The following is a 13,485-nucleotide window of genomic DNA, read 5'->3' on the forward strand; positions in this document are numbered from 1 at the left end:
TTCCAGCGGCCCACCCAAAGGTTGTTTGTTCTGGATGAAATTGTAGCCTTTGAATCTATTCAGGTTGCTTTTCGTTCCAAATGCGGAAATTTTGCTTGTTTTCATACCCACGAGCCAGAAATGGGTATTTTGTATGCTTTCAATTTAAGATCTCGACATCGTTCCATACGTCAGTACGAGTTACTGCGAACGGCGCCGAATCGACTCTTCACGGTTTTTGTGTACACTCTAAGCTACGGCTGCTATGTTTGCTCACTGCCAACTTGACTCACGCGTGATCTGTCGCTATTGAAGTACCTCTACTTGAATCACCCCTGTATACATTCAATTTATGTCCAAAAATCGTGTTTCTGAAATTCTTAAGTGCTTAAAGCCGTTTTCCCTGCAATAAATTTCTTTTCAAAAACCGATTTCAAATAAATATCTCACTAATCAAATTCTAAGTGAGAATTATTAATTTTTAAACTAACTGTCAATCATTGCAGTCAATTGCCTGCCAATATTAAAGACTGATGATTATTAAGAGTGCTTGCTCATTATTGACTGATTTCATATATCATTATATGCAATAGTACTTCCGATTAAATAAAGCACTTCATTTCCATCAATAAAAATTTCATCTACTTCATAGTTTGAAATTGATGGAAACGCCATATTTTACTTATTGTTTATTAGCAAATCCGTCTAGGATATCCTTTATATTCTGACATCCCGGCGAATATTCAAAATGCTAATTTATGATGTTTACAGTTTATCACAATTATATTTACATTTTTGTTCTTCAATAATCATATGGATAAACAAATTGCAATAAGTAAGAAATAGCAAAAATCAAATTGAAAACATCATTTTACACACATTTTTGTTAGTGGCAGGTAATTAGAAATAAATTAGATAAATAATTGTTTAATTTAGTTCTCAATCCGCTGATGATTAGATCTATGGAGTGTGCTAATTTAAAGACATGAGTTTAGTCAAGGAAATAATATAGTTAGTTCCAAATTTTTGTGAAAGTCCAAACTTCACATAATATCACATAATTGTTACCAAACTGGAGCTTAGATACGTGCAGCAGTATAAAGCACATTTACTGAGATTAATTTGCTTCAATAATCGACTATTCATTTTGAAGAAATTTTAATTCCTTTAATCTTGATCTCCAGTGGCGAAAACGATTTTTCTGCTTCAAATTATATTAAATCGCAAAGTAAAAATATTTATTTTTTTGATAGAAGACTAATCGACGTTCGAACATTTGTCAAAATAGCAATGACAGGTGTCAAAAACAAATTCTTTGTGAAAAAAATTTTACTTACACAAAGTGGTTTAAAAAAATTTAAATTATTATCATAAGCTTTTTGAACTCGTTCGATAATTACCTGACGATATAGCTTTCAGATAGTGCCTGTTATTTATTTGTCGATAATTTAGACGCATCACTGTAAACTTCAACTGCCTTGCCTTTTGAATAATAAAAATATTAATGAAAATAGACGTCGACAATATGGAAACCAAAAAAATGATATCTTTATCTTGATAATTAAAAAAATGTTCCATATCTCTTATCTTATTCAGCGAGTTCTTTAAAAAAGGACTCAAAGAGACCATTTAGCTAGCTCTACAAACGCTGGAAGCACAGGCGAAGGAGAACTATACACCACAATTGGTTACAAAAGTTTAATTTCACACTTCTCCCTGTAAATTGAAGCAAGCAAGCACGCCATACGATAGGTCATACTTATATTATCCGCATACTCATCCTATCCAACAACCGGGTTTTCTGAATGCATCACAAAGTGACAGGTTTTCTGAAACTAAGGATGCATACGAATTTTCTACCTCTAAAAACCGAGGTCTTATAACAAAGTTGTTCAAAAGTTTTTAAATACATGCTTTGATCTGCTTAATATAAAGCTCACCGATTTCTAGCTTATTATATTAGGCGGATATATACAGTTAGAAGGCCGAACAAAAGCGAATTTTCCAGATTTTTTTTCTGAGAAAAGTTTTAAATTTATTGATCCAAAAATTTGTACACATGATATCTTTAAACTTAGACATAGTAATTAGTAAAAATCTTTATTTGAAAAGAAACCAAAGCTGATCTCCGCGAGCTCCTCTCAAAAAAGACGTTTTGCGGTGACCACTTTATCTCTGAACTGGATCCTCTGAAATTTAAAAACCAAACAGATTAAAAGTTAAAGTAATATTAAATCTAGTAAAGCAAATTGAAGGAATAAGTAAAATAAAATTTTTTTACAACATGGTGGTTTCTCAAAAAAAAATCGATTATTGGACAAAGTTTCGGCCTTAAATTGTTTCTAAAAAAAGAACATATTTATGGATAAGAAAAATATTCGACTAATTGCTAAAATCTTGATACTAACCTGTTTTAGTTGGTAAAGTTGGTCGCCGACTTTGACATCACCATTTTGATAAAAACGCGATTAAAGTTTGGAATGCACTCAGCTGGCTCTGAAACGCCTTTTCGAATTTGCGTGTAACTTCGAAAATATTCACGGTAACGATTTGTATGTCTGTCTGTGTATTCTTAAATATATTTACATTAAAAAAAAAATAAAATAAAATCGATTTGTTGAAAATTCTAATTGTATATAACCCCCTTAAGGGACATACATAATGTAACGGCCTAGAGAAGAGGTGATGTTTGGGAATAAAAACAAAAGTAGTGAATCAGTGGTTTTAAAATTTTAATGATATACTTATTTACTAATTTAAGAATACACAGTAAAATTGTTGAAAAATCAAATTGAGCATTGTTGAAGTTGGACGTGACCCCCGACGCTATAAAAAACGATCCTCCACTGCTGCACAGGTTCCGGCCCATGAGGCTAAAACAAAGTTCTTTACTTAAAGTATTGTCCGTAGATCAAAAAATTACAAATTGATATAACGCCGGTATTTCCAAAAATTGGAAAAACATTGTTTTGAAAAAACATGTTTAAAGTTAAACCGATTAAGCTGATTAAACTGAGCGGCTTCCTTTTAGAAGGCTGTAATACCAAAATTGTTTGAGATATCGATTTAAAATTTCAAGGTGTGATTTATAAAGGTATAACCTATTGAAAGATTAAATACAATCTTTTTTTTTAATTTCACATCTTAAGCCTTGAATTGCTGCGGTGGGACTTTTCTTTCCATAACTTTGGAAATTTCAAATATTTCTGGCATGTTCTCGATATTAAAATATGCGCATTCCATAAAAAATAAAAAGAAAAATATTTCCCACCTGACTGCAAGTACACATAGATATATGTTTGTATATATGTATATAAGTGCGGCGTGCAAAAATTTACATCAACAGTCGGCATTTTTAGCCGCGCGATTTTCACACTCCAATAAATAAGCGTTTGAAATAGATTAATTCGTATACACGAAGGAACTAAATGGAACACCTACAAACATATAAGAGTCGTGCGTGTATATACATAAGTATGTACGCGGTAAACGCGAAATAAATTTTGCACTTGATGTGAGCTAAAAGGTTAATAACAATAACAAATTAAATTGCAGTTAGGAATAAAAATTAAAAGCAATTTGTACAGCAATCATTTAAATGACTTAAAGGTGAGCTTCCAGAGAATTGGTTTAATCGCAGGCAATTTCACACCTTATATTAAGTATATATAATTATTTTCGAAATATATGCGCATAAATATATATTGATATATTTGCTCAACAGCCTCCTGGCAGGCAAAGCACACTAAGGTACCCCGAGCACCTGGCTCCTAGACAGAGCAGCCGGCCGCCACTAACACACCTCCGAGCACACATGCATACATATTTACACTGAAGCCTACGTGCCCGAACGGAATTTTACTCAAATCAATAAGACCAAATGGTTTTTACTACTTTGAATATCGTAAACTTATTTAGATGTAAATCATATAGTTTTTGGATCATTCTCTTGGCGCCTATAAAATGGCTATTAACTTTTAATGGCGCGGAACTTAAGACCTTGCCATACTTACAATAATTAACTAATTGTTTCGAAATTGAAAATTTCCAAATGGTTTGCGCGCAGGTGAGCTCATACTACGATTGTGTATATGAATATGGATGTATATATGGTAAATCAAAACAAAAAATATAGATAGATATAGCTTATTTTTAAATAACATTGAATTGTGGCACCACATGTTGCAATTTTTAATAAAAAAAATAATAATAATTGTAAATATTTATATTTACCTTTAATTTACGACTTTGCCCTTCATTGCCTATATACAAGTATGTAAGAGTAAATCGCTTTTAAATTGAATAATATTTATCATTTCAGAGCCGCTGACCGCTGTGACGGACATAAAGCCACCGCAAAGACCGAATCATCTGGAATTGGTGCCACACACCAGTTCGAATATGCGCAAGTCACCCAGTTTGTTGGTAAGTTTTTGAATAATAGTGTTAAGGTCATAAGTCTATAGACGTTTTAAAGCAATAATTTAGCCGAGTCACACACCTCATGTGGCGAATTTAAAGGTGTGCAAAAAGTAAGTTTTGCTCCAAGTAGTAAATAGTTTTTAAGATAGTAAACAGTGAAATCCTTAAATAATTGATAATTGTTATATCTTTTTCGCTGCGACTTTAAGTTTGAAATATTTTTAGAATCAAAATCTTTTCAATTTTCCCACGATATTCGCATTTTATGTTCTTCTTAACATTTGGCCGTCAAAGTAGGTATGTAGGTCGAGTGGTTCTCTGCACCTAGGCCTTTAGGAGGCTCATTATGATACTAAAGAGACTAAAATTCCCTCACTCTATCTGTATCCTCTCTGAACCACCCCGTGCTTCTGATGAAGTTCAGCAGTACCAAAAGTTTTATCTGTACAACCTCTAAAACATCATCAAGAAACTCTCGACCGATAGTTGCTATTCTTTTCGTATACAAAGATTTGCATTCACATTTCTTCTTCCACCTTTTAACAACTTCTACAATAAACAGTATATGGTGCTTCTAGACGTTCTGGTTTAATTGCCAGTTAGACAGTGACCTGTTAGCATTACTACTAGAATTTGTATGCCATTCTTTTCGAATTTTAATAGTCGGCTTATGAGGCTCACAGCAAGTCTGTATTAACAGCACAGAGACTCAGCTATATTTATAACATGTTTGTCATTTAAATATCTACAAGTAGCCAGATACTTGTTTTCTGAAGTCTAATTGTAGGGTAGTGCCTGCTCTGGCTAGTTAATCACTATATCCTGAAGCCCGCTGCAATTTAATAGTGAAAAATAATGTTAGATCTACGAAGAGATCACAGCATGCTTTCACTATCTTTGGCGAAACTCTTGGGTCTTTAGTGATTTCAAAACCGCTTGCCCATCTGTATATGTACTATAAATATATCACTTGCTGTGTTTGTCTTTGTCAAAACAAAAATGCTGTTTTAATTGTGCGTTGCAAGGTTTTGCCATCTAACAAGGTCGATAATTTCATTTCTGGGTCGATCTTTTAGTCATATATTTCATAAAATAATAATAAGTGAGCCAAACAGTAAGTTTAACCATTTCAAATGCGTCAAAGCTCTCATAAGAACGAAAATGTAACGACTGATCCTTCCTTCGAAGCCGGCGCTAACTAAATTACGGACACATTACGGTTCATTTCTTTCGGATACTGTAAGATTTTATCAATTGTAAATGTATATATATTATATATATCAATGATTTAATGTATATCAATGATTTAATGGAACAAATCGCATTGAACTACCATTGATACTTGGGAGCTCATACCTTCAGACACCTGACCGATCAAGACTTAAATACTTGACAGCTCACATTTTCAGACATCCCACCGAACTGGGGGGAATGGAAATTAAACGTCTGTGTAAATTTGTATTGGCTACTAAACGTTTTGCTAATTTTTAAGTTCGAACACAGGATTTATTCTTTTCTATGCCTTCACAAAGCACTACATATAGCAGTTCATGTGCAATCTCTCTAGATCAGCCATCTAAACTAATCAATATCAATGGTTAGGATATAAAGAAAAATTAAACTTTGCGTTTTACGGTAAAATATCGCCAAAGGCTACGTCTCTAAGTACTTTATGAAATCGATAAATCTTGTTATCGATAATTTTGTTATCGGTAACTTTTGTTGTCTAAATTTTTTGTCATCGATAATTTATATAATGACTTCTTTATTTCGAAGTCGATAAATTCTGTTATCGATAATTTATATCCGGAATTTCGATAAAAAATATATATTTTTTATTCAAAAATTAAATGTGTTAATTTTTGTAATTTTTTATGTTTTAGGACTGACTTTTTATAATTGGCCTGAAAACTTGTGCCACTACTCTTTGCTGATATTTCATCCGTACTTTATAATCTTATTTTTTATATAAATTTTTTCGACGAAAATCAAAATTTTTCAGTCAAATAATTTTTGTTTTTAAAAATCAATTTAATTTTTTCTTGGTTCAAAGTCCACATATGTTCCCTCTCGCTATCTTATAAACAATACCGTAATATAATTTATATTTTTGAAATATACTTCTTACAACTATATATGTCTCTTATAAGATATTGTTATAGCTAGTTTATAATTTTTCGAATACGATTTCTGAACAGCTTTTCATAAGAAACTGTTATTTTAACGATCGATTTATAACTATGCATTTTTTATCAATGCTTCGCCCATTTTAAAACTTGATTAAAGGATGCTATTGAAAGCTTAATATATTATCTGCTGTTTTCTAATTCTTACCGATTTATCAGACTTCATAGTTCCAGTTCTACCGCACAATAGTTCAGGATAGGTTTAATCTCTGTTGAAAAATTATACAATATATTAAATATTTTAGAAATCTATAAAAAAAATTATATAAAATAATAATTTCTTACAGTTAGCATATATAAAAAATATCGAAAAAGATTTTCTCATAGAAAAAAATTGGCAATAATATCAAAATTACGTAAAAAATTAAAAGTTTAAATAATTGCTTTAAAAACTTGTCCTTTTGATGGTTTTTGTTTAATAAATAAAAAATATATGATTTTTGTTTCTAATTTTTATTGTTTCATATTACATGAGTTACAACGTAACCATAACAATGTGATAAAATTTTCTCACACATTTACTGATTCAGAACATTAATGTCTTACTGAAACCACAAGCAAAAAAGTTTCAAAAAATTGAATAATTATTATTTTTGGTGCTAAAATTTATAAATACGTTTTGTTTAGTTAGACATAGGTGTACACAAATAATTCCAGACTCTCGTAAATAGGTTGGTGTTTATGCGATATTTTCAAATCATATGCCAAATATTAGTCATATATGCATTAAGGTGGGCATTAGGCATTTTAAATGGTCGAATTATATTAGTCTTGTGCACTCAATAGGTAATAAGACTAATAAATATACTAGTATAATACATCTTGATAGGATTGTATACTGTTGAGATGTGTTGTGCGGACGTTAAAGTTGAGGTATTTTCTCTGAAAACTAATATCAGTCACAAATAAATTCGAAACATGGCAGATAAATAAATTGTTTGACCTTTGGTTTCATTTGGAAACATTTTTATGCAATAAAATTTTACATTTCCCTGTACTGAACCACCCTTATGTTTTCGAATAGCTCCATCTAGGCAAGCATACATTCCGTCAGTTATCACACTACCTATAAAAGTCTGTTTCATTTCATTTAAGCCACAAAGTATTTACCATACATATGTTAACTTATTTTTAGTCTGAATTTCGAATTTTTTTTCTTTGCCTCAACCTGCACCAGACGGCGCCAAAATTAGCACGAAATTCTAAAATCAGCGATACAAAGTGCCACAACACCGATCGGCTGGCCTACTCATGCATAGTGCAACAATAAGTATACACACCCACACATACATATGTATGTATTTTGGTCCAACAAAACGATGGATTCGCAAACCGGCAAACAAATGCAAGCGTTGAAATTTTTATGATGAATTTAGCCGCAAACGACGCGACCGCCGCCGCCGTTTGGTGTGGAATTTTTATTTCAACGCCTCTCGGCCGAAATGCCGACGCGATTTTTATATCCTCCATAACTAAGTGCAAATCGGCGAATTATATGCAGATAGTCTAACGGCGCATTTACAATAAATTCCTAAAAGCTGGCGGAGTTCTTCGCCATCGCCAGGGGCGAGTTGTTGGTCGCAATATGCTGGCGATAAATTATTCATCAAAAATTTGCCTTTCAGCCCATCAAATTTTGTTGCACAAATCGATAACATCGTATATATGTTGTTGTTTTTGTTATTGTTTTACTACTTATTTGTTTACTCGCGTTAAAATCGATTTTGATTATTAATTTGGTTGTCTGTTTTCAAATAGCCAAAACGCTAATAAATAAATCAGCCATTAAACACATACGAAAAACGCTCGATTGATAGCAACAACAAAGGCGAAATGCTCGTTTAGCGCTGATTTACTCCCATGATTTTGGTGGGCGTAACCACACTTTGATAATCGTGTGCGCACATTAAAAATAATTGGCATATCGCGCACTCTTCGGCGAATGTTTATTTTAATATTTGTGAAAGTCGTGTTTATGGCTTATTTGTGTGTTGGTATATACATGTGTAGGTGTGTCAGAACAACATTTTCAGGTATTCTAATACAATTCTTTAATATCGCTTTCAAAATAAGTTCCTTTGAGTCAATACAAGCTTGCTAACGCTTAATCCAATTTTCCATAAATTTTGTTATGAACCTCTTCGACGAATTTCTGAGCATTTTTGCAGTGGAGGCCGAAACCCATATATTTGTCTTTTTCTAACTCCTACTCCTACTTTTTCGGCTGCAAATTTTTAGGGCCACTAGTAATGATGCGTTTGATAATTAATGTAGAATATCAGCTAAGTTGTTAAGCAGCTCTTTTGTAATCTCTACTCGATGTTTTTTTTGCCAAATATTCGTTTTTTGGTTGAGTCTACCATTAATACGATTCATTTGTTTCTTTAAGGGATTGTCTCATTGTGACCCTCCGAAAAATCACTGATTTTCGCAATTTTTTTAATGTTGAAATTAACTCATTGCTCCGGTTTTTTTTATAAATAAATACATTCATGTTGAACGCAATATGATTTTTTGTTTATTTATTGGGCGTGTAATAGTTAAATAAATTGTTGTTGGGATAACACGTATAAGAAAGGTCCTGTACGATGTCCACGATTGTGGGCGCAATTTCGGTCTAAAAAAAAATTTAAAAAAGATTATTAATCTATAGGAAAGTTGCTATCATGCTATGAAAGCTTTTTTGTTTTTTTTTAAGTGACAAAATGGCGGCGATTTGAACAAAAAGTATCGAATTTGGCCCTTTTTTCGACAGTTTATCATAGAAAAAATAGGAAGCTTTCAAAAAAAAAAAAATAAAACAAAAGAAAGACGTTAAAAATGTCTCCATAAAAGAACTTGATATCTTCGCAACTCTTCCTTTGAGAATGGAAACCGTTTTGAAAAACACCATTTTGAGAAAAACGCGTTTAAAGATTGGAGTTCGCTCCGTTTCCCACTCTGCTCTCTTTCTACAAGAAACGCTCTACTGACCATAATAATTTGAATTTCGATTTCAAAATTAGGAAGAAAGCTTATTATAATGTATATTATCCGATATTGCTACAAGAAAATCGATTTCTCGAAAATTTCACACTGATACGATCCTTTAACTTGTTCCATGTTATCGTCATTAACAGAAGTGTATTGATGGCTAGCATGAGGCCATTTTTTCATAATGAAGTGGACTCCCCAATACATTTTTGCAACATATTCATAATTCCACAGACCTGATTTCGTTATAACTACAAAATTGTTTACAAACTCGGTGTTACTTTTTTTCTTAGCTCCTTGCTAATTTAATTATACAACTCACTTGTTCTGAGTTCCCTTAGATTATCATTATTTATTTTTATTCAGCACTATCCACATTTCTGCAGATCCGATGTTTGTTGTTGTTGCAACAAGGTAAAAACGAGTCTTAAGAGATTGACTGATATTCGTGCAAAATATAATGCGTGAGTTTTCTAATAAAATATTATAATCTGTTTTTAACGTATATTTAATTGTGTTCAACAGGTTATATCTCCGAATAGGCATTGTTCTAATATTTATGTTTTTTATCTAAGCCCTTCCATTTAATCCACGTATATTATTCAAACCAAATCATTGAATGTAACTATACCACTCTCAACCGCTTTCTTTTTAGACCGCTGACGAAGACAAATCACCCACTACACCGTCGTCGCCCAGTCATGAGATCAGCAAACTAAAGGATCAATTGGAGCAGCAGGCCATACAAACGCGCCAGGCATTGGCACAGCTGATGTTGGTGCGCGAGCAGCTTATATCGGAAACAAATGCGCGCATCGAGGCTCAGGTGAGTGTTAAATTCTAGTATTGAAACTAAGCACTACAAAATACAGTGTTATGCATATAAATGATTCACTTGAATATTTCAGTGAAATGAGAAATTTAAAAATTTATAAGAAAATTATATACGTTTATTTTCGAATTGAAATAAAGTGATTAACTTATAACATACGAAATTCTTTTAAAAACTTTTTCAATAAACGCAATTCAAAAAAAATTATAAAAATGTTTATTCTAGAAATAAAAACCCAAATATAATCAATTTAAAATACTATTAATAATACAAAAAAAAACAAAATATTGAAGTAATAATTTAATATTTTATCATTTTATTCTTAAATGATTGCTTCTCCATACATAAATATTTATATAAAAATTTAAGGTCTATTTATTTCCGTATTTTGTTTCAATATCTTAAATTTTATATTTTTCAATATTAAGAATATTAATTGATAAGAGAACAAAATTTTAATAATTAATTTAATGAAGATTAAATTGAACTAAAAATATTACAACTATTAATTACTTTATTGTAAGCTTAATTTCCAAATAAAGTGCCCTAAAGCGCACTGTTTTAGGCAAACAAATTAGAAAAATTTCGAAAACAGATTTTATAAAACACAAATTTTCAAAAACACGAAATTTATACGTTATTGCTAAAAAAAGAAAAATTATGAAGTGAAATCAAAAAATAAACAATTTCGAAAAATTTTGAAATTTCGAAAACAATTTTTTTGGTAAGAAAAAAATTTAGGAAACAGAATTAAAAAAAATTAAAAAATTTTCAAGATTAAAATTTTTTTTTATTTTATTGTTAAAAAAATTGATTAAACAAAGTTAAACACAACGTGTTATAAATATTATATAAAATGATAGTTTTCAAAAATTAAAAAAAAAAATAGAATTTATACGCTTTTGAAAAAAATGAAACAAAATAAAAAAAAATTGAATAATTTTGAAATTTTTAGGAAATTTTTTTTTGAAAAAAATTTAAGAATGAAAGGCACATGTAACGTGTTTTAAATATTCAATTTTTTTTTAATTGAAGGAAGTTTATATGCTGTACCCCCAACGAACTTTATATACATACATACATATATTACGTATAATATGTACATATATTTCGAATAAAAAATTGGCTTCAGTATTTTTGTGTAAATGGTGTTAGAATTGAAATTAGTACAAGAAAACAAAATCAATCCCATTGTTTTCCGAAAATAAATTTTTCAAATTTTTTATTAGGAATATACGAGAAAATTATTGAATAAAAGTGACAGAAGGCAAATTAAAATCAAAACTCAAAAATTTTAACTATTTTTTTTGTTAATGTAAATTAAAACTTAATACCAAGTTAAAACAAAAATTTAATTTACAAGAAACTAAATTTATGAATTAATTAACCTGATTTTGAAAATTAGAAAATGTGTGTATAAGTATAGTATACTCAAATCAAATTCAGCCCATTTTGATTATCATTTAATTTAAAACAAAGAACTTCAAAGATTCTCAAGTTAAAATTTTCCAACAATAGCAAACCGAATATTTAAATTATTTTAAAAATACCTTTTTACGATTTAATTTGCCTAATGAACACTTAGTTTCAAATTGAATTGATTTTGTAATAAACTCGATTATAAAGTACTTCAGAATGATATTGAAAATAGCATTAGCAAAAGAGGCTATAGTTTTGAGTGCTATTAACAATAATTTTTTGCCCGATTTCAGGCACGCACACAGCAACTGCTGCAGCAGAATCGCGAGCTGCTCGAGCATCTGGCATCGCTGGGCGCCTACAACGAACAGCAGAGCGCCGGACTGACTTCGGCCAATATCGGCATGGCACCGCAGGTATGTACATATGTAAACAATTATATTTGTTGTTGTTCTTGTAATATTTACCAATTTTTTGCAACACTTAGTGCTGCATGTGTTTAAGCCCTAACGCTTTCATTTGGCAACTGACGTTAATATTTTTTGTATTTGCATGCAGCATGATTTAGAAAAGTTTTCTACATATTTTTATTTTTGACAAAATTTTTGATTTTAATTTTTTTTTAATTTTTAGTTTTAATTTTTTTATATACATATTTTTCTTAAATTTTTTACTATATTAATTTTCTTTAACTTTTTTAGTTTATCATGCATTTTTTTTTATTTCGTATATTTTATTATATATATGTTTTCAATATTCAAATATTTCTAAATTTTTCTAAAAATTTCTGCATAATTTTTTTAAATTTTTTTTTAAATTTTTCTAAAATATGAAATTTTTTTACTCATTTAACTTTTTCTAAAACTTTTTTTGCTTTATCATAATTTTTTTTATTGTGTATATTTATGTACCTATTTATTTTTATTTTTTCAATATTCAAATATTTTTATATTTTTCTCAAAATGTTTGCAATTTTTTTTAAATTTTTCCGAATTAAAATTTTTTTTAATTTTTTCTAAAACTTTTTTTTTTACTTTTTTATACATGTTTTTTATTTTGTTGTGAACATTTTTATAATTATTACTTTTTAATATCTATCTTTTTTTTATATTTTGCTAAATATTTGTGAATAATTTTGTTTTGTATCTAATTTGATTAAATTAAAAAAAATGTTCAGTACTTTATTTTTATTTTTTAATAAGCAGTTTTTCTTACATTTTTTGTTTCTAATTTTGATTATTATTTTTTTTAATATTTAAACATTTTTTATGAAATGTTTTCAAAATTTTTTTTCACTTTAAACAACATTTCTTACATTAAAATTGTTTGTTTTTCCATATGTTTAATTTTTCCAAATTTTTTATTTATTTTTTTCATGTTTTTTCTTAATTTACTTTTCAATTTGTTTGCTTTTTTTAATTTCTTTTTAATATCATTAGATTTTTTTTTTTATTTCTTAAAAATTTTTAATATTTAATAATTTTTTATATTTTTTTTAAATCGTTTTGCACATTTCACGCTGTGCTGCTGTGTTTGTTGTTATTATTATATTTTTTGTTTTATTGAAAATAACCATGTTCGCGTTTTTTTCACTCACCTGCGTCTTTTTGTTTGCCCGTTTTCGCCACTTCGTTTTTTGCGCCGCTTCGTTTTGCATTGCCGACCATTTTCGTT

At 29.7% G+C, this 13,485-nt stretch overlaps 1 protein-coding gene across 3 annotated transcripts in view; it reads left to right on the forward strand.

The window, feature by feature from the left end:
* Window positions 1-13,485, forward strand: part of LOC120777954 (capon-like protein) — a 319,841-nt gene that overhangs the window by 296,201 nt on the left and 10,155 nt on the right. For all 3 annotated transcript variants that reach the window (XM_040109570.1, XM_040109569.1, XM_040109568.1), the window contains 3 exons: window positions 4,301-4,404; window positions 10,216-10,386; window positions 12,105-12,227. In XM_040109570.1, coding sequence (XP_039965504.1) covers window positions 4,301-4,404; window positions 10,216-10,386; window positions 12,105-12,227 — 398 coding nt within the window. The remainder of the gene's footprint in view (window positions 1-4,300; window positions 4,405-10,215; window positions 10,387-12,104; window positions 12,228-13,485) is intronic.

This window comes from Bactrocera tryoni, chromosome 5 (genome assembly GCF_016617805.1).
Source record: "Bactrocera tryoni isolate S06 chromosome 5, CSIRO_BtryS06_freeze2, whole genome shotgun sequence".
NCBI classification, from domain to species: domain Eukaryota; kingdom Metazoa; phylum Arthropoda; class Insecta; order Diptera; family Tephritidae; genus Bactrocera; species Bactrocera tryoni.